We start from the raw sequence: 26,908 nt of genomic DNA on the forward strand, positions 1-26,908 counted from the left end.
CAAAATGAAGCAAAGAGCACCCCCTCTACCCCTGCAAAGGATCAGAACCAAAACCCTGCTGTCCCAAGGCTCCAGGTATTAGTTTATCCTACTGAATATAAACTTGCCTGTCCTCAAAATGACAGCAAACTCACCTCCATTAGAAATATTGAATTTGATTCCAAAATCTCCATTGGGCCCCCCTGGGTTGTGGCTGGCTGTCAAAATGATCCCACCAATGGCTTTGATTTTTCTAATGATGCAGGATACAGCAGGGGTGGAGAGGATTCCATTCTGTCCAATAACCAAGCGACCAATCTAGGAGAAGAAATCCAGAACACACTCCTTAACATCAATACATCCAGAGTCACTGCTCAGAAATACCAGGACAACAGGCAGATGGACGAAAAAAAAAATATTCTGCTGGACAAGACAAGATTTTATTTAATAAAAATCTACAGGTTGGCTGTCTCTACCACATTACTGCAGTAGAATCAGCAAGGTTGAACAAATTCCTTCAGATGGTTTTTGGGACTTTGTAGTTTTAGAAGAGTATGTGGTCTGTCTGTGCTCTAAGGCTCGGCATGAAAACACAGCATATTAAAAAAGTACTTTTCCAGATCGGGTTCACAATTTGGATACATTGAAAGATTATGAGAAAGCCCACGTTTTTATCCAACCGGTCATACTTTCAGTTCACAATGGGAGAAAAGATACAGGTTTAGCTAGTTAAAGGGATTCTACCCAGAGGAAAGGCTTTTTTAAAGTAAAAAAAAAAATTTTTTTAAGTAAAAAGGGCAAATTTTATATCAAGATTATTGAAAAATTATTCATCAATTTATTTTTCCAGTCAAGCTTGGTTTTTTCATATAGTGGGTTTCCTCAAAGCAAGACACACCTACTAATGTTACAGTGTACCTGGGTTACCTCCTGGGCCTAAGACAAGAATGCTGGAGTTATTCCTGAGTAAACGAGTCAGAACGACCTTCATGAAAGAGCGACAGGTGGGACTTCCCATATCTCTTACAGATGGTATCGGTACTGCTCCTAAATCTTTTTTGCTAAAATGACAGTAATTTATATCCATTTCAACATGACTCAAGTTGAAAAAGAAGGAAGAGGTGCTGTCAGTTCCTCTTAAAAAAAAAAACAGGGATGTTTTTTAAATTGTGCATTTGTTATTGCTTTTTGCCTCACCCAAGATAAATATGATTGCAGAAACAACTTGGTGGTAGAAGATATGTTTCTAACGTTGAAAATGTCCATGAGATACCTGGATTCCCTTGGGAGGTTTCTCTGGGACTGTTGGCTCTGCCAGCCTTCCATAGCTCATTGAAAACTGTCAACCACTCCACTACCAACCACCTCCAAGGAAGCATCTGGTTCACTTCAGTAATCTCTTGGTTCTCCTATGTTGATCTCTGAACAATTTTTGTTGTAGCTGCCCTAATATATTGGTTATATCCTGCCTTCCCCAGGAAATGGTAACCACCAGGGAAGATGCTGTAAGTAGGAACTGCAGATTCCTCCGGAATCAATACTGATGATTGTTACTGAGCTACAGAGTGTTTTCTACATCCCATGGCACTTTTGATCCATTCCCACATTTGTTCCTCCCAAGTACCACTGCAAACATGAGGAAGCTGAGGTCCAAAGTTAACACGATCCTGCCCATTCATTTATTCTTGCCTCCATCCAGCAGCAATAACAAGCATTAATGGAAAGGTGCTATGGCAGACACTAATAGATGACATGACAAGGCCACACAGCACATTAGTGGCCACAGCAGGGGAAAGTATTGAAACCTCCTGACTCAACACAGTGACATTTCACCTTCCAGCAGTTTCCAGGTGTGGCTGTGATGAGAATAAAAGCCTATGTTCAGGCAATTCCAGAATTTCCATAAAAGGGGTTTAGGGGTGGCTTGTCAAGTTGTACTTACACACCAAGCACACCAATTTTTATGGAGATGGTGCTTGGTGTGGAAGGAGAGGCTGATGATATTATGCTATATCACCCAAGTCACCCCTTAATTCTACAATTCCTTACGGTGAGATGTACAATGCTTCGAAGCTGAGGGGATTATGCCAGGAGTAAGAGTAAGAAGAGGAGTCGAGAGATAGAAGCAAGATAGCTTCTCTCTTGAGCCCAAGAAGAGGAACATCTGGTGGAAGAACTCTCATTCCAGATCAGGCTCTTTCTTGGGAATCACTCTCAGGAATATTGCTCCTGATCTGATACAGGCGAGATACTGCTCTATTACCTTCCTTCCCTTAAAGATGCCTGGACCACTGCAACAGCTCCTAACTCAGTCTCCCCTGCCTCTCTCCCACGTGAATCTGTCTTGCTCGACCCTGGCTGGATCCATCTGGCTACTCAAGCCCATCTAGTTCATCTTTCTAAACCATAATTCTGTGTCCCTTTTCTGACTCCAAAACCTTCCCATAAATTCCACTTCTAGGTATATACCTGAAGAATTGAAAGCAGGACTTAGACACTTAACCACCAATGTTCATACCAGTATTACTCAACGAAACTCAAAGGGTGGAGAGAACACCAACGTCCATCATCAGATGAATGGATGAACAAATTGTTTAGTATACATACAGTGGGATATTATTCAGGCTTAAAAGTGGGGGAGGGAGGAATCCTGTCATATGCCACAAGATGGATGAACCCTGAGGACATTATGCTAAGTGAAATAGGCCAGTCGCAAAACACAAATGCTGTGTGATTCCGCTTACATGAGGTATTTAAAGAAGTCAACACTACAGAAATACAAAATACAATGGTGGTTACCAGGGGCTCAGAAGAGGGAAAGATGGGGAGCTGTTGTTCAATGGACATAGACTTTCAGTTTGGCAAGATGAAAAATTTCTAGAGATATGTTGCACAACAATGTATTGTTAACATTACTGAACCGTACACCTAAAAATAGTTAAGATGATAAATGTTATTATGCTTTTTTACCACACTTAAATTTTTTTAAAGAATTGGTCACTATATTCAAAGATGACATTGCAATCCATAGATATGGATGTGATTAGAAGGACATATATAGGATAATTTTTTTTCTTTTTTTTTCTGCATGTGAATGCCAGGTCATAAGGATAAATATTTTTTAACTCAAGAAAAGGGAATAAAATTCTGATACATTCTACAACCCAGATGAGACTTGAAAACATTATGCTAAGTGAAATAAGCCAGATGCAAAAGGACAAGGATTGTCTGATTCTGCTCCTATGAGGTAACTAAAATAGGTAAATTCATCAAGACAGAAATTAGTACAGAGGTTACCAGAGGCTGGTGGGAGTGGGAATGGGAAGTGATTGTGTAACAGGTACAGAGTTTCTGTTTGGGATGATTTTAAAAAAAAATTTTGGAGATGCCACACTGTCTTCCACAATGGCTGAACTAATTTACATTCCCACCAACAGTGTAAAAGTGTTCCTGTTTCTCCACAGCTTCTCCAGCATCTGTTGTCTCCAGACCCAGCAATCTCATTACTGGGTATATACCCAAAGGATTATAAATCATTCTATTATAAAGACACATGCACACGTATGTTCATTGTGGCACTGTTTACAATAGCAAAGACCTGGAACCAACCCAAATGCCCATCAATGATAGACTAGACAAGGGCAATGTGGCACATATACACCATGGAATACTATGCAGCCATAAAAAAATGAGTTCGTGTCCTTTGTAGGGACATGGATGAATCTGGAAACCATCATTCTCAGCAAACTGACACAGAACAGAAAATCAAATACTGCATGTACTCACTCATAGGTGGGTGTCGAACAATGAGAACACATGGACACAGGGAGGGGAGCATCACATACTGGGATCTGTTGGTGGGGACTAGGGGAGGAACAGCAGGGAGTGGGGAGGTTGGGAGAGATAACATGGGGAGAAATGCCAGATATAGGTGACAGGGGGATGGAGGCAACAAACCTCCTTGCCATGAATGTACCTATGCAACAATCCTGCATGATCTGCACATGTACCCCAGAACCTAAAGTACAATAAAAAAATTTTTTTGGAGATGGATAATGGTGATGGTTGTACAACATTGTGAACGTAATTAATGCCACTGAGCCATATACTGAAAATGGTTAAAATGGTAAATCTGATCTTATAGCTATTTTACCTTTCCTGGCTCCCAGGTTAGAGAGAACTCCCTCAGCCTGGCACTAAGAGTCCATCCTCAAATGGCCTCCCCTGCCTGCCTTTCTTTTCCACAACTTCCTTCCTTAAGACTCATGCCTTCCCACCAAAATGGGTACCTTATTGTTCTCCAAACATCTAATAGTCAAACATGGCAGGGAGTAAACTTTAAATGTTCATTTTACTTGAAAACAGGACTTGGTATTTTCTTAGGTTTCATTAAAAAACCAAGTTCCATTTTCTTTGTCCTGTAATTGTGCACATGGGTTCTGCCCTTACCTCTAAACTTACCTCTCAGTTTAGAGCTCTGGGGACTGAATGAGATATCAAAATTCTAAAAGTGGCCCACCAACATCTTATTTTGTGCAATAAAATATCATTGAAAAGCAGAGAGTTCTATATAAATAAAAATGAAGATAAACTTCTAATAAAGATGAATTATACTCTATAACCCATAAATGCACCAGATAAAGCATGTTAAAGGGAAAAAAAATTATCTCCATTTATCTCAGTGGGATGAAAGGCCCTCCAAGAATCAGCTTCTGGGCACAGTGGGTATTAATGAAATTGAGAAAGGAGCACTGACTTTTGTCAAAATCTGTGGCAATAATTATCCTTCCTTTAGATTTCCTCCCTGCAGTCCTACCCACAATCAAAGGCATGTTAAAACAGTCAGAATTTAGCATATGTTAGAAAGAGAAGAAATCTAACCCTTTAGAAGTTCATAGGTTTAAAGTGCATCAGATTGAAGTGTTCTCAGTCTACTAAATGTTTTAAGCAATTCAGTTGCTCATCATGACTGTTTTAAATGCAGTGCTATTTTTAATAAGGTGGCTCTCACCTCTGAGCTCACCTTGAAAAGACCTGAAAATATTACTTGGGCTGCCACAGCTCTAACAAATAGGCAGCTACCATATTTAGCCAATTATTACCATTTAAATGTATTATTTAGCAAACCTTCAGATGGCGAATCTGAGAAAGTCTGTAGGGTCTGCCTGAATTACACATTCTTATCACCTCTTCAACATCCTTCAGCTCCACACAAAAATAAAATGAAGCCAAATATATCACAGCAAAGGGGACAGTGTACTAGATCTACTCAACTGTCTAGATATATGCGGAGAAATAATGTTCCATTTGTTCCCTCTCAGAAGATTAAAAGCATCTTAATACCATTCCCTTTGCAGCTCTCCTCAAAGAAAAAATTTACAGCATGTCACATTTTATCTTAAAAATGTGTATGCTTCATAATAATTTCATATTTGAGTGCTTTATCAGCAACTTTTACGTGAGAGGCATTCAGATTCTGAAACTGAGTATCAGGAAAACTCTCATTATAAACAATAGGATCTACAAACCTTTTAGTGTGGTGGAACATTTTTTGTTTTGCTTTGTTTTAATTTGCCTTTTGCAAATGTACCTGCTCAGCATATTATGAAAAGACACCGAAAATGAATGTCTAACACATTTAGTTGCAATACTGTTTTATCTTGTCACAATCAGAATCTCTTCCAGAAAAGAAATAACAACAGATTTTAAATCTGTGGGTACTGAAGGACTATGTGCTCCAACTAATTGCTAATCATTATCTAAAACACTAAAAATATATTTTTGGTCCCACAGAGGAATTTGCAGAGCAAAAACATCAATGTCCTGAAGCCCACCTTCCTGTACCTCAGTGGGCTGTATGAATTGTTGGATTATCAAGATCAATGCTTTCTGGTACAATATTCCTTCTCATTTGCTTAATCCAGCTAACACGGTTTTTCACGACGCAGAGGTTTAGCAGAGCCTCCTTATACTATAGCCTTACAGGAGTTATTATCGCTACCCTGCTGCACAAATTCACCATGCACAGGGCTTCTTTGTGTCCAAGGTCGTTATAAGCAGGTGCCCCTGTAACAGGTCCTCTCGAAAGGCTCACACCTAACAGTCTCCAACCTCCTCCTAGCATTTCTGCATGACTACCAGGATCCATAAACAACAGCATGCCCTGGCTTTTGTTTTCCTGTTTGACAAGTGACTGAACTTCAACAAGAAAGCCATTGAAAGAAAACAAAATCCTCTTCTCCCCACCATTCAGTAGAGCCCTCTTACATAGGACAGGGCGCCCCTTGAAGCTAGTTAGAATGTAGATAAAACAGGTTAAGACCGGAGTGTGTTTTATATGTCTAAAAAGCAAGAGGTACTTTGTCAAACACCAGAACAGAGCATAATACATAAGAAGCTGAACTTAACATTCCTGTATTGCAGTGTGGCTAATGTAATTTCTGAAGTATTTTCACAATATACAATCTCTGAAGTTACAATGAATCGTAGCTAGATGTTAGTAGAATGGAAGTGTATAACACATATAAATCCTTGTACTTTATATACCTCTGTAAAATTAAGAGGTTATTTGGAGAGCCAGAAACATAACAATACTTATCATATACCCACCCCATTGGCAGCTGCCATCTGCACTATTGTTTCTATTGCTGATTTATTAAAATATCTCCCATCTCCACCAACCACCAGTGATGATCCCTGGCGATCTTTTAGGTCTATGGAAAAGAATATACTTTGGAGGAAATTCTCCAGATAGCATGGCTTTTCCTCAAAATAATAGGTTTTCTTCCATAATCCACTTGTTCCTGGTTTCTGATCGTGGTAGGGAGCTGTAGCAAAAGTCAACAGAGGGAGAGGGCCTTCTTCCATTTTTCTATATGTCCCGGAAATCCATTCTTCAAAATCACTCATCTTTCACTTCCACCGACTGGCACAGTGAGGGCGTCCAGAAAGCAGTCAAGGAACCCCAGAATAGGTCTGTCCAACCTGAAGCTGCAACAGTGTTGTTTGCGTAACTAAAAGAGAGGGTTTGCCTGGACGATCACTCTCAATGAGAAAGCTTGGTTAATTCCTTGTTGTTGTTGTCCCTTGTGAACAAGTTAAGGGCCACACACCCACTTGCACCCACACACAAAGCAGGTCTTCAAAGTTGTTTTGATGAGGACACTTCTGCCCACTTAACCAAGCCAAATACCCTTCAATTATTTTTGTCTCATTTCCCCGTTAGGGTAGAGATAGCTCCCACGAGCGCTGCATGCAGCCGACTTCAGTTATAAACACCAGGTGGCTGCCAGGCTTCACTCTCAGAGCCCAGGCAAAGAGGGCAAATGCAGTCCCACGAAGCAGGTTCGTGAACAAGACACCCTGGTGTGGCTCTCACTGCTCCCGCCACCCCTTAAACCAGAGCCTCTCTGGGCATTCATCTCTGAGAAGGCCATCTGCAGCTAAAGTTGCTCCATGCCATCTAGCAAGTTAAAGGTCAATCTTAAAATGGAAGTGAGGGAGCTCAAGTTACCCCTGGTTTTCTTACATCACTGTCATTTTGATACCCAAGAAATGTTTTTACTTCCCACATGCAATCAGGAAAAAAATTCATCTAACAGATGAATGCACTGGCCACCAAAGATGTAACAAAATAGTGTTCAGTTCTAGAAGAAGACAGCTCCAAAGTTGCCCTGAATAACCAACAGCTTGGTCATTCCCTTGAATGTACAAAAACGTGGGGATGAGGATGTATCAAGTCCTTAAAAATGTAAGCAAACCATGGAAAAAAAAATACATATGTTTTTCTGAGTGCACAGGGTTGGATCAAGCTATTATTTAGAAAAATCATATGAACATAAGATTAATTTTTAAAATTTTCTCAGCTTTAAGTGTACTTGACTTTTAATAAAATGTTTTTAGGGAAGCAGTTTAAGTCTTTTGTATTTGAAAAACCTAGGATGTTGAAAAACATTTTACCTAAATAAATTCATATCCAATTCTATTTGATCCCTAAGATTTTATTAATGATCTATTTAAATACATACATGTGTGTTCTTGGCCAGGTGCAGTTGTTCACATCTGTAATCCCAGCACTCTGGGAGGCTGAGGTGGGTGGATCACCTGAGGTCAGGAATTCAAGACCAGCCTGGCCAACACAGTGAAACCCCGTCTCTGCTAAAAATACAAAAATTAGCCAGGCATGGTGGTGTACACCCATAGTCCCAGCTACTCGGGAGGCTGAGGCAGGGTAATTGCCTGAATCTGGGAGGCCGAGGTTGCAGTGAGCTGAGATTGCACCACTACGCTTCAGCCTGGGCAACAGACCAAGACTCTGTCTAAAACAAACAAACAAAAAAAGACCCCAAAACCAAAAATAAATGCATACATGTGTGTTCTTTATCTGGTTCAGCAGAAGTTGCCAATTAAGAATCTCCATTGTCAAAGTTTTGGTGAACTTGTTAAGGGTGCCTAAAAAGTAAACCAGAACTAGTCAGGCCACATGTTTGGGGAGTCTGACATACACTGAGGTGTTACGGTTTTCAAGGGAAAAGTAAATCATCCCTTGAGCAACAAAATCTGAGTCTTTTAATACTAACTTGTCAAGTAAGATCCAAAAACAGACAGGCACTGGTAGCTGCCAACTGCCCTCTGTTAGTCAAGAATGCACCTGTGTTCCGGGGCTGCTCTGCACCAGGCCAGGGGGATAATGGGCCCACAAGCAGAAAATAGGCCTCTGGCAAGGGAGCCTGGTCCCCTCCAAATGACAGATGGGGCTGGCCCATGTGCAGGAAATACCTTGAGACATAACATTAACACAATTCACAAAACATATCTGTTACGTTGAAAACCTGTCAGCCAAAAGACAACAACTTTTCATAGCCCATTTTGGGCTTTTAATTTGTTTTTAAAAGTCAAATTCTTTAGAAATTAATTGAAAAAGCAAGCATGCTTTATTAACAGTTGGCATAACCACTGTTTTTCAACTTACTGTAAATGATTTTTTAAATTCACATTTTTTCAGCGCTGTGCCAAGTTTTCTCTGGTTTTATATGGGCTTGTAAATTAGGCTGGCATGTATGTCTGGACATATTCGATAATAGATCTAGATTTATGAAATATCATTCCAATAATCTCTTCATTGGAATAACAGAGCAACCAACCATGTAATTGGTAGTTTTCCTAATGAGATCTTGAAATCCCAGGGTAAATTCGGGGTACTTGGGCACAAGGATGTTCCCACATACCAAAGCCTCTCTGCCCACCTAATACACCACACCCCAGCATGGTCTCTGCTGGCAGTCTGCCAGTGTCTCGGTGAAGTTCTTTTTGAAGCCAGAACTATGACGGCAATATTTTAAACAATGACATATGCCAGGCATGGTGTTTGTCAATATGCAAAACTAAACCAAAAGGATATAATCCTTGCCCTAGAAAAGCTTCTACTCTAAAAACAGGCCTGATCATAATTTTATGAACATGATAGAACTCAACCTCATATAAAAATATTACCAGAAGAAGCAATGTTAGATGGACTGTGAAGTATAGTAAAAAAGAAGAGACATTAAAAACATTAAGCTTCCTAAGACACTCAGACTAAGTGGGGTAGCTATTAAGAAAGTCATTTGTTTTAGCTCTCCAGCAAAGGTTGAACTTCATCTTCAGAAACGTTACTGTCGAGCATAGCGAACCCAATTTGGCCTAATGAATTCGCCTGCATTGCCAGTACTCCTTCACAATGACACAAATTACATTTAAACCATATGGGGGATTTAAGGATTGCTCCCTTCAGACAAGGAACTTTCATACCGGTCTTGGGTCCAATCAATTTCACAATGGCAGAGTTAGGAACCCCTTCGCTCCCAGTCTCGCAAAGACTCCAGCTCCCATTTGCATCAGCAGTGACACCTTCCCAGTAGAACACAGCAGAAACCGTAGACTTACCAATCCTTTATTCACTCTTTCTTTTCTATCTTTCTTTAAAAAATATTTAATGGATAGTTAATAATGATGTCCCAGGCCCCATGTGAGGGCTGGCCTGAATGGGTTCACCTCTTCTTTTTTTTTTTTTTTTTTTTTGAGACGGAGTTTCGCTCTTGTTACCCAGGCTGGAGTGCAATGGCATGATCTCGGCTCACCGCAACCTCCGCCTCCTGGGTTCAGGCAATTCTCCTGCCTCAGCCTCCTGAGTAGCTGGGATTACAGGCACGCACCACCATGCCCAGCTAATGTTTTATATTTTTAGTAGAGACGGGGTTTCACCATGTTGACCAGGGTGGTCTCGATCTCTTGACCTCGTGATCCACCTGGCTCGGCCTCCCAAAGTGCTGGGATTACAGGCTTGAGCCACCGCGCCCAGCCGGGTTCACCTCTTCTTACCAAGAGTTCTTTTTTAGCAAATGCCCCAGGAGTAGGCATAAGGGATGGACCTGATAACCCTATTTCCAGGCATAAGCACTAGAAAGAAAGGCAGGAATTTGGCTTAAAGCAGCAGGGTTAATCAGACCCCCAGCCCAAGGCCTTATGCTTATGATGGCTGCAGGTATCTATTCCAGAGGGCTTGAAGTGTTAAGAGTGGAGAAAACAGTCATTCATTTCTCCAACCATCAGTAACTAAGAAGGAAGTAAATGCTCAGCCTCAGGCAAGACACGGCATTCTAATGGAAAGAGCACAGGCTCAGAGCCAGACACAACTAGGGCTCAAATTTTTCACTGTAAAATATATGAGAGGTACAATCTAGAGCAACTTACTTAACTCTACTGAGCCTATAAAATGGGGATAGCTCTCAAGGTTGTTCAGAAAATTGAAAACAGGTAACATGTGAAAACACCCAGTGGAAGGTAGATTATCAGTCATTGTTGGCCCCCTCGTTTCTCTGAGCCTCAATTTCCTCATAAAATAATACCTCTCTCTTCCCCGGTTTTTGTGAAGATTTGCCTCACTGAATGTCTAGGAAATCCTTTATGAACTGGAAAATGATATAAAGATATGAATTTCTTTTTCACATTCTGAATGGGGTTGGGGATAGAAACAAAGGTGATGGGCCTCTGTTCTCACGAAGTTCACATCAGAAAGGGGCCATCACAGCGTGGTGGCGCTGGTGCTATCATGAAGGTGTGTTTACAGAGCTGTGGCTCCCAAGATGTTGCAGTGACAGGGATGAGACTAGAGAAATAGCTGGGCAAGACTATGGAGCCTTGTGAACTGTGCTAAACTATATTTTGTAAGTGCTGGGAGCTATGGACATTTTTAAGCAAAAAGAATATGGGCCAATAAGTTTTTAGAAAGTTGACTGGCTGACAGTGGTGCCTGGAATGGCTTGGAGAAGGAAGACTGGGAAAAGATTAGCCAAGACTTGCATAAAGGGTTCCATCCTTAGCTGGGGTGGCTTTGAGGGCTCTAGTCAACGTGATCTCGTCCAGCACTGTTCCTCTGCCAGCTTTCTACACACAACTTCAACTTCGAGTTCTTGGCCCGGTTTGAGCACTGTTTGGTTTTGGTTTTTTTTTCCTTTCCTACCATGAAGATACACCTTCAACAACCTCTTTCCTCTGACCTTTCTTCCTTATTGTGCTTTCTACTCACCCCCTTTCTTCTCTGAGAACTGTCCCCTAACTATTCCATGAGAGTGAACGCCTGGGGCCATGTCTCTACTCCAGGACCTGATTCCAGACCATGAACGAAGGGGGTAAACACCTGACTGAAGCTGGACCATTCATGTTTTCTCTCCTTGGAATCTAGAATTGAGACTCACAAGTGTACTCGTCAGATTAGGTTAGCCCTTGAACCAGAAAGACTGGTAAACTCATGAGCTGTGGGGCAAGAACAGCTGAGTCAGGAGAACATCCACAGAACTGTTACTGACAGCCTGACAATACGTGAGAGTCTGTGACAGCTGTGCAGGATCCAACTCTGGATCATTCATACATCTTTAAGAGTTGTGGATCTGATGTAAGGGAAGAATCAGAAAAAAATCTGAAATAAAATCAAGCAGAAAATAGGTTAGATGAATCTTCTCATGTAGGTAGGGCTTGTAAATTCCTCAGACCTAAGAATCAGGGAACAGGGAACATAAGCCACTGGAGACTCCCTTTTGGCACTGGTATTCTGGACTCGGTGCCTCCACATCCGGACCCTTGGCCAAGCCACACCTCAGCCAGTTGATGCCACCCCAATTCAGTTGGAAAGGTAACCCCTAATTGCTTGAGGTGAGAGAATGGTTTTTTTAAGTGGGCATTTTAAAACACACTCTCTTAAAATTAAGTGTAGAGATGACGAAGTATAACTCATAGGATACAAATAATAAACATAGTATTAATATTTTTGGAGAAAGTGGGGGATATGTAGGGATATTTGGTGTTTGAAATACATTTAAGAAATCTGGGATATTCGTTTATCTAAAGATTAGTCTTGTGATTCCAGTTTATAATATGCAGGTTGAGTTACATATTTAGACCGGATTTTAAGGAGGTATGAGAAGAATTTTATCAAAATTATAAACATTAGTGGAACATTCTAGAAAACTTGGACTGTATTATAAGTTTAAGTCATTAGATGCAGACAGTATTCTGCAGTATCTGAGGGAACAGACTCTAAGACCAAAGTGACAGGGTCTGAACCCTTACTCCACCGGTTACTAGCAATATGACCTTAGGCAAGTTACTTAACCTCTTTGTGCGTTCATTTCCTCATCTGTCAAGATGGAGATAATGACAGCAGCTCTATTTTACTTGTTGCAGTCATGTTTGAATGCGGTAATGTACAGATAGTTCTGAAACCAGGGCTACTATCGTATGCCCTGTACAAGGATCTGCTGTTATAATTATTTGATTACATGAAAACAACTTGAATACTTGGAAAGTTTTCCTTATTAGACAAAGAATTTAAAAAAAAAAAACAAATATTTGACTTAAAAATTTGAAATATTGATAAAAACTTGATTAAATGAGTTTGTAAAAAAAAAAATCACATGCTCAAAAACCTAATTTCCATTGATAAATAATATGTCAGCAGAGAGAGGAAAATGAAACAGATGTGCTGAGATAAACAGGAGATACTGCCTAGGTTCCTCTTGTCTCAGGGTCTTTTTTTTTTTTAGGCAGAGTCACTCTGTCACCCAGGCTGGGGTACAGTGGCATAATCTCTCTGCAACTCTGCCTCCCGGGTTCCAGCGATTCTTGAGCCTCAGCCTCCTGAGTAGCTGGGATTACAGGTGTGCACCACCATGCCCTGCTAATTTTTGTATTTTTAGCAGAGACAGTATTCACCATGTTGGACAGGCTGGTCTTGAACTCCTGACATCAAGTGATCTGCCCACCTTGGCCTCCCAAAATATGTCTCAGGGTCTTGAAATCCATCTGCCCCACTGCCTGTGGTTGCAAGAGATGCCCCTCTCTCTGTGTGCAGTCTTTGTGCATCAGGCCTCGTGGGGGTTCACTGAACCCTAACTGGGCTTCAGTTACTTGTAGCCACTTTCATCTCTTTACGGGGTTGACCAGGGCTCTGCAGTACCTGGGTCCTGTTTGCCAGCTGTGAGCCAGGCTGCACCTGCTGTCCAGTCCAGGCAAGAAAAGGAAGAGAGGACACTGCCTCCCCTTCTCCTTTGAGCTTCCTCAGCCCCCAGCAAGGAGAATGGCCGAGTACCATTTTGTGACCAGGGGGCCATGGGCAAGGGACTTAGGCTCTTTATGCCTCTATTTTCTCACCTTTGAAACAGGGATTGAAAATAGTAGCTACTGCATAATTTGTTATATAAAGACACAAGAGTTTACACATGTAAAGAGTTTAGCACCAGCTGGTTCTAGTGCCTTGTGAGCCCCACATAAGCATCAGCCTTTAGCACTGCTCTGAATCTGAAAACATGCAGGTGTGTTTCATACCCAACTATTGGGACAGGCCATTGGCTATGTGCGCTTTAGTACAGTTAGGAAATGTTCTCTTAAGAAAAGGAGGAATTACATTAAAATTGGAAGAAGGTACAAGGTCAGAAGAATTACAAGGGCCAGATGCTTAGAGCTCTACAGAATCCCATGTTCACAAAGAGTCCTGAAGTAGATTTGGAAATAAAAACAAACACAACAGGTGCCTCAGAGAGTGCACATCCTTGAGCACGCATCAGTTGGCTGTCTACCTGTTCACCTATCCATCTACACAACATTTCCTATAGAAATTGATAAAGCATTAGATATAAAGCATATAGAAAAAGAAAAAAAATTACTTGTAATCTCATTAGCCCAGAAAACTTATAAATCTCATTCATCTTTTACTAAGCATACCTTTACACAGTGTTGTGTTCATTTCACCAGGCCCTGTACTTCACAGGAAGACTCTAGCTGCCAAGAAACTTTTGGTGTAGAAGGAGAGATAAATAAGTCAACAAATCATTTTAAAATGGAGTAAAAAGTACTCATCTGGGAGCCTGGAAGGGAGCTATCAACACTCAGAGGGCAGAGGGAAGCCATAAGGCATTCCTCATCTGCACAATTGCCATTCTGAACCCATGTGGTTACGTCTGAAAACAATCTCCTCAATTTGAAGAAGCGCAAGGCTTAGGAACCCCTTTTCATAAGTAAAACACATGTGAAGAAGTCTCCTGTTTTATCCAAAATGACCCATATTCAACCATTTTGATCTGTAAAAAAAGCCATTTATATGGTTCATATAACATTTTTCTGTGTCTCTTTTATTACCTTTTTGGAACATTCTCAAGACAATTTGAATTTCAAGGCCTTGAGAAGATTCACTTGGCGGTAACAGAAGAAGTTCCCGCATTCTAGCTTACCAGGAGGACGATGATTAAAGCCCTTAGTGAAAAGAGAACCAGTTAAGGAATCCCTTTATTTTCCAGTCATTCATGGTCGTATGTTTCCCTCTTGTGGTGGAAAACGGAAAAACAAGCGAGATTGACAGCGGCCTCATAAGGGGCAGGTGCCTTATTCACCCCTGCCCAGGGCTGCCTCCCACAACTCTAGGGGCTCCCTTAACCAAGATCACAAGAGAAACTATGTCTGTCCCTTTAAGTTTTTGTAGCAGACAGTGGTTGGTCCTCCATCAAATAACGAAAATATGGTGGGACTCTGGGTCTTTTTTTGTTTTTTTGAGACAGAATCTCACACTGCGGCCGGAGCTGGAGTTGCAGTAGGCCATCTCGGCTCACTGCAAACTCCGCCTTCCAGGTTCAAGCAATTCTCCTGCCTCAGCCTCCCGAGTAGCTAGGATTACAGGCGCCCGCCACCATGCCCGGCTAATTTTTGTATTTTTAGTAGAGACAGGGTTTCGCTATGTTGGCCAGGCTGGTCTCAAACTCCTAACCTTGTGATCCGACCGCCTCAGCCTCACAAAGTGTTGGGATTACAGGTGTGAGCCACTGTGCACGGCCAACTGTGGGGATTTTAAATAGAGGAGAGAACTCCTGACCTCAAGTAATCCGCCTGGCCAACATGGCAAAACCTCATCGCTACTAAAAATACAAAAATTAGCCAGTCGTGGTGGCGGCTCCTGTAATCCCAGTCACTCGGGAGGCTGAGGCAGAGAATCACTTGAACCCGGGAAACAGAGGTTGCAGCGGGCTAAGGCCACTGCACTCCAGCCGGGGCGACAGAGCAAAGCTCCATCTCAAAATAAAAAATAATTAAAAAAAAAAGAGAAATGGTTAGGTTATTTTCCGTCTGTCTCATTATTAAGACCATTTTCAATTATATATGGTCTGGCCAAAATAGGATGTCCAGGTGTAAAGGATATGAATGAAGGTGGCCACAAAGAGGGAACATCCTTTTCTGCGGGGTCGCTGCAAGCCAGAGTTTCTGTAAAATGGAGAGAGTGAAACCTCCTTTAAAAGTTTCTGAAAGTAAATGAGGAAACGTATGTGAAGCGCCTATCACAATGACTGGCCATATAGTAGCCACTCAATAAATGTTATCCAAACCACTAAAAATAGAAAGCGGTATTGATAAGGACTGATCATATCCTGATCGCGAAAGCAGGTAAGCCCAGGTAGGAGGGCATAGATGCAATGGGTTTATCTGTGAGATAAAGACTGATTAAACACCACAATGGCACAGGCACTGGGGAATGGGACAGGTGGAAGAAGGGGATTTAAAGATGAATCAAGTACAGTCCCTGCCCCTAACCACTGGGCTTTGGAGTCAATCAGACCTGAGTCTAAATCCTGGCTTTACTTGAACCTTCTAGTGGTGTATGACCTTTCTGGCCTCAGTTTCCTTATTTATAAAACAGTAAGGATGATGATCCCTGCTTAAAGGTTGTTGTATATAGTGGAAGATCAGTTCAGTAGGCCACAATGTGCTGGGTGATGTTTCAAGTACATTACAAGCATTAACTTATTTAATCTTCACTATAACTTTATAAGGGCTTATTATTCTCAGCCCTTATCCTAGGCATAAGGAAAATGGGAGATACAGAGGTTATATCATCTGTCCAAGGTCAGGTAAATTGTGGAGATGGGCTTTGATTTGAGTCAAGATGGGCTTTGATTTGAGTCAGCCAACCCAAGTTAGAAGGCTTGCTCTAAGAAGACACCCAGTCACATGCAGTCTGTTTCCAGAGCCCAGACATGAAACTATCATGCTACCTTGCTTCGTAACATAATATGCAGCTAGGTGAACAGCAAAACAGTCAATAAACAAAAGCTTTTACAACAGCATGTGGGTGAATGTGGGCATTTGTGGGAATTCCTGAGATGGGCAGTGGCTCATGGGAACAGCAGCAAGGCATTCCCTCTTGGCCTCAAGGCTTAGTGAGAGCAAGGCTTTAGGGAAATAAAAAGTTGGACTTCCACTTAAAAAGTTTAGGAACCCCTATACTGTAGCACTAGATAACTATTAAAAGGGTCCGCCTTGAGGAATTGAGCACAATGGAAATCCAGGTTCAAATCCCAACTCTTGATACCTTTTCAGTATCCTGATGTGCTTGGGCAAATCACTTAGCCTCTATTTCTGCATCTGTAAAACTGGGGTCTAAATACCAATAAATTAAGTGTTGTTGAAAAAATTATATGAGATCGTGTGAAGTGCTCAGCACAGTGAATGTCATTTACATGCAGGTTTTCACGCAGGCTTCATAACAACTCAGCGGGTATTCTATTCCCATTTTACAGATATGAAACAGGCTTAGAGAAATTACATGACTTGCTCAAGGTCTCACAATAAATTGGGAAGGCAGGCTTCAACACCAGTTTTAATGCCAAAGCTCATGTTTTTCATCATTGGGCTATGTATGGCTCCTTTGGATGATCAAATTTGTTTAAACTTGAAAAAAAGTTAAGAGGAAACAGATTCCAAGTGACTCCCAAAGGGCTATTGCCCAATTGCAAAGTATATGAGCTCTGGTGCCTGTACAACCCACCTGCATTTGGTGGACACAGCATAGATGTTATGGCTGAATGCTGCACTACTCCCACCCCCTCCAAAAAAAAAAAAAAGATACATTGAAGTCCTAAACCCAGGTACCTGGGGATGTGACCTTATTTGGAAATAGGGTCTTTGCAGATGTAATCAAGTTACAATCAGAGTATACTGGATTAGGGTGGTCCTAAATCCAATGACTGGATTTAGGAGAGGGAAATTTGGAGACAGACAGAAGAGATACACAGGGCAAAATGCCACGTGGAGACAGAGGCAGAGATTGAAGTTACGCTGCACCAAGGATTCCCAGCTAGGAAGAGGCAAGGAAGGATTTTTCCCTAGAGCCTCCAGAGAGAGCGTGGTTCTGCTTTGACCTCGATTTCAGACTTCTAAGCCTCCAGAACCACAAGAGAATAAATATCCATTGTTTTAAGCCACACAGTTTATTATGGCAGATGGAAGCCCTAGAAAATTGCTAAGTGCTTCAAAAAAAAAAAAGATAAGCCAACTCCCTTTGCAGCAGAGGCTGGTCTTCGTGACAGATTTCCCCACCCTGCCCCCAAGCCCCTCCTCCCTTCCACCCTCCCTCTGTCCCTCTCTCCCTCCCTTCCTTTTTTTGTTTTTTTGGTATTTTAATAGAGACGGGGTTTCACCATGTTGGCCAGGATGATCTCAATCTCCTGACCTTGTGATCCACCTGCCTTGGCCTCCCAAACTGCTGGGATTACAGGCGTGAGCCACTGTACCCGACCCCACCTACCCCTTTTTTTTTTTGCTTCAGAATGTTTGGTTTGTAACACTAAGTAACCCTGCAAAGGCCATAGGTCCATATATACAAACAAGCTTCCTCCTTTGCTCAATGGTGTGAAGAGAGAGACTGTAACTCACCCACTTTTAACCTCAGTACCTGGAATGGGGTTGGGCACACATAGTCAAGAAATGTGTGAGTGGCTATTTCAATGATAGCATCAAATGACCCTAGTAATTAGAGTTTCTAAGCACGGGGGTGAGTTTTCAGGCAGTAGTCAGTAGTGGTTTCCCTTCCTGAGACCAACTTCAAATAGAAAATTACTCTCCTGGCTGGGTGCAGTGGCTCACGCCTGTAACCCAAGCACTTTGGGAGGCTGAAGCTGGTGGATCACCTGAGATCAGGAGTTCGAGACCAGCCTGGCCAATATAGCGAAACACCATCTCTACTAAAAATAGAAAAATTAGTCAGGCATGGTGGCACATGCCTATAATCCCAGCTACTTGAGAGGGGGCTGAGACAGGAGAATCGTTTGAACCCGGGAGGTGGAGGTTGCAGTGAGCCAAGATTGCGCCACTGCACTCCAGCCTGGGCAACACAGTGAGACTCTGTCAAAAAAAAAAAAAAAAAGATGAAAGAAGAAAGAAAGAAAAGAAAAGAAAAGAAAAGAAAAGAAAAGAAAAGAAGGAGGGAAGGAAGGAAGGGGAAAAAGGAAGGAAAGGAAAGGGAAGGGAGAAGGAGAAGGAGGAGGAGAATGGAGGGGGAGGGGGAGGGAAGGAAAAAGGAAATTACTCCCCCAATCACAGACAACTTCCCAAAGCACAAGGTGTCTGCAACAGAGGGCACTCCGCCTGGGAACTGGCATTGCAAGTAGTTTCAATAGCACAAAGTCTTGTGCGACAATTATGAACAGAACTAGAAACTGCAATAGTGAAGGAAGTAGAGCTGGTTAATCTTAATGGCTGAGGCCAGAAGTTTGTATTGCATCCCAGGACAATTGCAGGCAGAGTGATGAAGGAGAGGTCTTCCTAGTGCTATTCAACATGAGGTAGAAAAGTAGTGAGAGTAAGAGAGAAACGGAGACCAATGCAAACAAGAGGAAGGGAGTGTCACAGCTGACCTAGCATCCCAGCCCCTTTCCTAACCTAAGAATGACAGCAGGACACAGCACAACCACACTGTATGTCTAATTTTTCTTTGGATTTGTAAATGTATAATTTAACTTAGTGAACTATACATCAATCATTCTACATATGGGTTCAGGCCAGCTGAACCAAGATAGAAGACTTGCCCCAGTGAAAATACTAGGCCACAGGCAGACGGTGTTACATGTCACATAATCTGCTGGTTAAAGATAGAGTCAGAGCAAACTGATAGAGCCTAGAGCCTTTTTTTTTTTTTTTTTTTTTTTGAGACAGAGTTTCACTCTTTTCCCCCAGGCTAGAGTGCAATGGCGTGATCTTGGCTCACTGCAACCTCCACCTCCCAGGTTAAACTATTCTCCCACCGCAGCCTCCCAAGTAGCTGGGATTACAGGCACACACCACCATGCCCAGCTAATTTTTTTGTATTTTTAGTAGAGATGGGGTTTCACCATGTTGGCCAGGCTGGTCTCGAACTTTAGACCTCAAGTAATCTGCCCACCTTGGCCTCCCAATGTGCTATGATTACAGACATGAGCCACCACACCCAGCCTCTGATAGAGCCTTAATATGTTACTGGGCAAATACTTCAACCCAGTCCTCCTTACAGATAGCTTTTTAGGTTTGCAATCCTGTCTCCAAGATCCTCCCTTCCCTCAGGGCCATAAGAGACTTCCCAGACTGGGCCTTAGGATAATTCCCAGGACTGGGCCTTAGGCTGGCCTGTGTATAAAAGAAAGCCTCAGAGGTTAAGGGCCTGTGTGGTGGCAGCTGAGTCACTGGTGTTCTCCATCTTTCCTCCTGCAATGCTGCAGTTAGGATGAGTCTTACTTTACAGTCTAAGGCTGTGGTTTTACTCTCTACAAGGACCTCCTTCTTTTGCACATGCTGCTCTGTCTATATGGAATGTCCTCTTCATCACCCCATCACCCCATGTCTGTACTTTTTCCTGGTTTCCTTTTCATCATCCTTCAGGACTTGGATCTCCCCTGGGAAGCTTCCTCTGACCACCCCTGCGTGCTCCCCTCCCTGGGGCCCCTAATACACCCTAACGAGGCACTTCTCACACTATATTGAAATGTCAACTCACAGAGACTTTTTATGCACTTCTACATGCCCCAAATGCAGAGCACTGTATTGAGCAATAAGAAAATGCTCAGTAAATGTTTGAGGGATGGAAAGCACCCCATCAAATCTTATTCAGGGAACTTTCTGGAGCAAGAGGACCCAACCAGCTATTTATCAGAACCACTATCTTAAAACTACAAGGGGTAGACCTGGCATATAAACACCAAACACCATTTCCAGTACTTAAGCTACTCAGGATCAATTTTGCTTACTTTGGGGCTGGCTGCTGTGTTCTTTTGAGAAAACTGAGTATCAGGCTGATGACATATTAGTGAAAACATCAAGTTATATAGAACAGTTCTCTCCCCCCAGGCTCTATGCCTGAAACGCTCTCTGTAAGAAAGACATTTCTGTTCTGAAATTTATAAGCTAACAGGTGGACAGCATCTTGACAGGTCATTGGCAAATCTGGGAAGAAGAGAAATTAAACTGAGGGAGTAATGGCTGGGAAACTTTTTGCAAGAAGTTTAAAGTGTCTGTATTTCCCATCAAAACCCCCAACATATTATTTTAATTTCACAATAAGTAAAGAAGGAGTTCAAGCAATTTGCCCAAGATTAAACAGCTAATAACTAGCATATCCAGGAATCAAACTCGGATATCACATCAAAGATTATATATACTTTTAACATAAATTTTAACATAAAAGATGTAATTTTGATATGCCACTAAGATTCTCAAAACAGCATAATGCCTATAACGATTTTTATTATTCTTTAGCACATCTGAGTTTTGGACCTTGAGAGAGTGAGACAAAACTATGTGTAGAGATTTGTTTTTGGCAGGAGGCTTAGATTAGTCCAGTGGGGTGACTTTCCTGAAGCAATAGTGGAGTTTCAAAAACAACCAAATAATTCATATTTAGGTTGCACCTTGGAGTTCACAAAACCTTTGTATGTGCATTATTTCATTCAATCCTCATAAAATTCTCTGATATAGCAGATCTTGGAATTAATCCCACTTTACTGGTGAGAAAAGTTTTAGATAAGCAAAATACATGATATTGTACAGTTAATTATGAAACTGAGATTTGAACCAAAGTCTCAAAGTCTTCACTTACAACCCACTACTATGAACTGAAGTTATATGGTAAAATTAGGTAGCCACCAAGTGGCCTGACTTCCATTTGGCATAACCCATTGTAAGTTGAAATATCATCAGTCAAAAATGCATTTGATCCACCTAACCTACCAAACGTCATGGCCTAGCCTAGCCTACCTTAAATGTGCCCACAATACTTACCTTAGCCTACAGTTAGGAAAAACCATTGAACACAAAGCCTATTTTATAATAAAATGTTGGAAGATCTCATGCACTTTATTAAATACAGTGCCCTGTATTGTACATTATTGGTCATTTACCCTAATGACTGCATAGTAGACTGGGAATGTGGCTCGCTCCTCGAGTATCATCCATTTTGCTAGCCCAGGAAAAGATCAAAATCCAAAATCCGAAGTATAGTTTCTACTGAATGTGTATCACTTTTATATCATCGTAAAGTTGGGCAATTGTAATTCATCATTCCATGGTAAGTCAAGGACTGTCTGTTCTAGCATTCACGCCATGTTGCTGTAACTATCCATGGAGTGCCTGTCTCCTCTACCAGCATGAGCACCCTAAGCACAAGGACTTTGTCTTACTCATCCTGTACCCCCAACCACTCTGCACAGTGCCTGGCACACAAAGAATGTTCATCAATGCTTGTCAAATGAACACATCCACATGTCAAGGGAGGTTTCCAGAAATGCCAGCATACATTTCTTGCAGTTTCCCATCTGCAGCACGACATTGACCTAGGCCCATAACCATTCCACAGATCCATCCTGAAATACCCATCCTTAGCTAGCCACTGCTGGCTCGTGACTCAAACCAGGTGAAGGTCTCAGATCAGTGGGCCTGTGGCTGAGATTTACAGCTACCGTGAACCTCTGTCTGACAGATAAAGTCCAAGGGATAACATGTGGACAGAGGCAGGATAGGATAGCCAAACAGTGAGGGTGGTAGGAGGCACGAAGAACCTGCCCAGGCACATCTTCTTGTCCCCTCCCTCTGCCCTCCAAAGGTCTCAGTATTTGGAATAATCATGATAATCATTAGAATTATCAGAATCTCCTCTTTACTAACCACTTACAATGTCAGGCCCCACAGTAAATGCTTCACAGATTTTATTTCATCCTCACAAGAATCTTTCAAGGGAGATATTATGTATGATTACTCTTCTGAATACCACATCTACACATGGAGGAGCTTGTCTATAGTGAACTGTGGGGTAAGTGTTTTTCTCATGGATTTGACCACCAAGAGGCTGGAGTGAACAGTGTGGCCCAGCCCAGAGAAGAAGGTGGGCTTTCCTGACAGGTGCCAATCTTATCCCTGATTCCATCCGAGTTTTCTACACTTTTTCCCTTTCGGTTCATTTCAAAATCTTCCTTTAAAATGCACTTCGTCTTGTTCCACAGAATGCATTTTTCAAAGTTCCCAAGAAGGTGGTATAACCTAATAGTTCTATTTCTAAATCAAAAGGCCTTTCCTTGTCCCCACCCAGTTATGCCATCCCAGATCCATTTTCTGGCATCTGAAGTCAGGGGACAATTTCACAAAGTTGAGGTGGGCACTAGCTTAGCATTTGGGTTTTAAGTTCTGTGGTTTAGAGCTGATAGGACTCTCTTCCTCAGTCAGGGTCGGGTATTTGGCCATTTTGTCTGTTTGTATTTTAACAAACCCTCCCATTTTGTGGGCTCCTAAATGCCTCGCCAAAGCAGGTTTTCATGTTTACCAGAATGGAAGAGAACTGTATCCCCAGGCCACTGCGGTAGGCTGCAGAAAGCAGAATGCCAGACTCTCCCTCGGCAAGAGCTGTCTCCTAAACTCCTCTCTACAGGTCAACATGCTTGAACAGTATAAAATATAGCAACTCTCTGTAAACAGTTATGCCAGAGTACATTCATCTCAATTAGCAATATCTCCTTCAAAACAATCGCCGTGGGAAACAACATGTTTATTCAAACAATGCTAACATCCCTCTAACTCTTTTAGCAAGGAGCTGTCTTTACTGTCTGTGGCACTTTCTTTGAAAGTCCTCAGTCATAACAAATTTCATCCTTTGAGAATAGATTTGAACTTTGGAAAAAGACAAAAATTGGCTGGAGCCATGTCTAATGAATAAAGTGGGTGATCAAATCTTGTTACATCGTTTTAGGTGAAAAATGAGGCATGACTATAAAATAATGTGACTGGTTTTCCTAGGTGACCCATAAACCGACTGGTTGAAAGATAATTCCCAGAGAGGAGTTTCAAAATGCTTTGAGCACTAGACGCACCACTGGAGTGAGCGCACGGTTCCCAGAGTGGCGACTTGGCAGGGTACGATACTAATTTGGATATATAAGTTCAAATATGTTTATTAAAAAAAAAGAAATCTGATTGCTTACCCTCATGAAAAAGAAGAAGCTATTCTCCTGGAGAAATGTTGCCTCCTTTTTTTTGACAGCCTGATCTGCTATGGACAGAGAGTCTGCTGAGAATGACACGCTCATCTCCTGCAAAACGCCTTCGCCGGGCACACCACCCATCCCAGGCACACTCGCCCATCCCAGGCTGGCCCTGAGCCCCCATGGCCATTCCTTTTTCCTTTTGTGTTAGCTTTTACAATATCTAATGGTGATTGTCTGGTTTTGTATGTGTCAACCTTCCCCATTCAACTGGAGGCTCCTTGCGAATGAGGACATCTTTAACTCTCCAATGCTCAGGACAAGGTGCACAGAACCCTGGGATACTAATTCCACTGCTCCTGACACAGCCCTCACTTTGTTTCTCATGCTCTTGTGGTTTCACTTGGTAAATGTAACTTCCCCTGTATGGCAATCAAACTGGACATTTGGTCCATGTAAATCTACCCACACAAACATAGAGACTGAAAGTAGGCTAACGGCTGCTTAAGGCTGAAGGGGTAGGGAAGCCAGGGAGATTAGCTGCTAATGTAAAGGGCTTCTTTTAGGATCATGGAAAGATCCTAACGTTAGATTGTGGTGATGGTTGTACAGTTCTGTGAATATACTATATTCAATAAAAAATATTGAATGATTCATTTTAAATGGGTAAATTATATGGTACATGAATTGTATCTCAATAAAGTAGTTTAAGATTCTTCCACAATGGCAATGTTGGTGCCTTGATTCCTTTCTAAAGCGGAGTTGGAATAACTGACAGCCAAGGTCTTTTCCAAAAATCTAGTTACCCATATAAAATTAAGTTCTGTCTTCTCTCTGTAACTCTGCCACCTAAAAATGACAGTGATTTTCACCAAATTTGGAAGGAGTGATTAGGATAGTATAAACTGTTGGCTGTTCCCCAACATCAATTCTCCTTTTCATTTAGTTTGTCAAATCCCCAATGTTTAGCTTGACAGTTGACACCCAGGATAAGAATGATATTTTCCAGCCTCCCTTTCTGCAAGATGTAACCTTAGCTAAGTTTTGACTAACGGGACATGAGTGCAATAGATATGTTCAATCTCTGAGAAAGGTGTCCCTTCTCCATCTTTCTCTCCCTGCTGGCATGTTGGCTGGCATGAAGATGAGGTGGTGGGCAGCCATCCTGGAACTAAATAAGAGCAACACTCCAGGGAAGGCTGCGCAACACAAGAAAAGGGGCATGGGTCGTCTACATAATGGAGTCACACACCAGCCCTGGACTGCCCACACCCAGTCTTTGAAAGGACGGGTTCCATTATTAACAACTTTTAAGTACTTTATTTGGGAACTCTGCTAACAACAGCCAAACCTACATTTTAACAGAAAAGTTGGTATTCTATACCAAAACAGAATCTAAAACATGTGGCATCGGCATGCTTTTTATGGCAAAATCTGTTGCTTCTGATGGCATGGAAGGCAGACCACTGGCCAACCAAATTTGTAGCTCCAGGCAAATGGTTGGGAGAATTCAGAACATGAGTGTTTGTCGATTACCTCTTGCTACAATAAAGACAGGAGCTCAGGGAAGGGCTGGCCATTCTGCAGGCAGAAATAAAGGCAGGTTGGGCTCTGCTAAGAGAAGTTGTTTTTGACTGTGGCCTGCAAACAATGCTGCCCAAGTCCAGGAATTTGTGGCACTGCAGAGTTGAGATGACAACAATTTGTACAACCAAGTAAAATCAGATATACAGTAATAAGCAGGGTTAGCAGAGAAGGCTGTGTCTAAAATCTTTCCCAGAGCCAGGTGCAATGGCTCACACCTGTAATCTTGACACTTTAGGAAACTGAGGTGGGTGAATCTCTCGAGCTCAGAAGTTGGAGACCAGCCTGGGCAACACGGCAAAACCTCATCTCTACAAAAATACAAAAAATTAGCCAGGGGCGTGCCTGTAGTCCCAGGCTTAGGTTGAGATGGGAGGATCGCTTGAGCCTGACAATTCAAGGCTGCAGTGAGCCTGCACTCACCTGGATGACAGAGTGAGACCCTGTCTCAAAAAAATAAAAATAATAAATAAGATATTCCCCAGGATTCTCTGTCAGACAATGGGAACTAGCCCACCAGCAAAATCACATTAAGGATACTGCCTTCACACTAGCCTATATTTTCCTACTGTCTCAAAGCAGCCATCAGTAATGGAGAAATCACAGGAGGGACAGAGCATCCAATAAATACAGGTCAAAGTCTTTAGGTTTAAAAACTATCTAGATGAGAACTTTCACTGTGGTTACCAGCAAATGGGACTGATCAGAACAGGCCAGAAGGCTACTAAATTTGTGAAGGTACTGTACAGTGAAAGAGCCACGAGCCTGGCCTGCAAAAGCCACCCTGCCTCTTAGCCTCCAATGTTCATCTGCAGGAAGTAGGTTACTTAAGTTGTACAGCCCCAAAAGGCTTTCAGGGCCTACTCTCCAATGTCCACTGCTACATGAGCAGGTGGATAGAGAGTTCCTCCCTGAGGGTGGCACTGAGGTTTCCCGAGGACCTACTTGACTGCCGTGACAGGAGTGTGCATTCCCAGCCAGCACAATGTGACAATGTGAACACTATGGCTAGTTACAGCTCTACATATGTAAATATACAACTATACCTCCTCTCTTTACACACACACACACACCCGAGAGTTATGTAACTCCCTCCCTACATATAGTTACCTAGTTATGTAGTGCGGATGGAGGGCCTGATCATTTGTCTTTAAGTTTACACAAGAAGCCCCACATGGGCTTGATGGAGAGAACTATGCAACCCCCAGAGCTCATAAACACCGAGTACTGACTAGAGAACTGGAAGGAATTTGGGGTGCCTCCATTGGGAAGGAGTGCTGTGTTTCATGGGCAGGAAGAACAACAGGCACGGCTGTTTTCATGGCCAAAGAAGTAGACCTTGGCACAGATTTCTAGTTTTCCTTCCCTTTCTTAAGGTAACAGAACCACTCATTTTCGGTGGGCCATATGCCTCTCAATATAGAGTCTACATTTTCAGCCCTTCTTGCAAGTAAATGTGGCCTGCATGTTAGATCTAACCAATGGATTGTGAGCAGCAGTCGGGTATGCAATTTCCAGATTCTAAAGGGGAAAGGCACTTTGCCCCATCTTTC

General features: G+C 42.2%; 1 protein-coding gene across 4 annotated transcripts in view; it reads right to left on the minus strand.

Moving 5' to 3' along the window:
• The window catches only part of PGM1 (phosphoglucomutase 1), a 69,076-nt gene that overhangs the window by 31,931 nt on the left and 10,237 nt on the right, over positions 1 to 26,908 (minus strand). For 3 of the 4 annotated variants that reach the window (XM_032296750.1, XM_032296753.1, XM_032296752.1), the window contains exon 2: positions 135 to 297. In XM_032296750.1, the coding sequence (XP_032152641.1) occupies positions 135 to 297 (163 nt within the window). Of the gene's footprint in view, positions 1 to 134; positions 298 to 6,588; positions 7,295 to 26,908 lie in introns of those variants that run through there. The other variant, XM_032296749.1, reaches the window with a different exon arrangement.

The sequence above is a fragment of the Sapajus apella genome, unplaced genomic scaffold (genome assembly GCF_009761245.1).
Source record: "Sapajus apella isolate SASKATOON/1434 unplaced genomic scaffold, GSC_monkey_1.0 scaffold36, whole genome shotgun sequence".
Taxonomy (NCBI): Eukaryota; Metazoa; Chordata; class Mammalia; order Primates; family Cebidae; genus Sapajus; species Sapajus apella.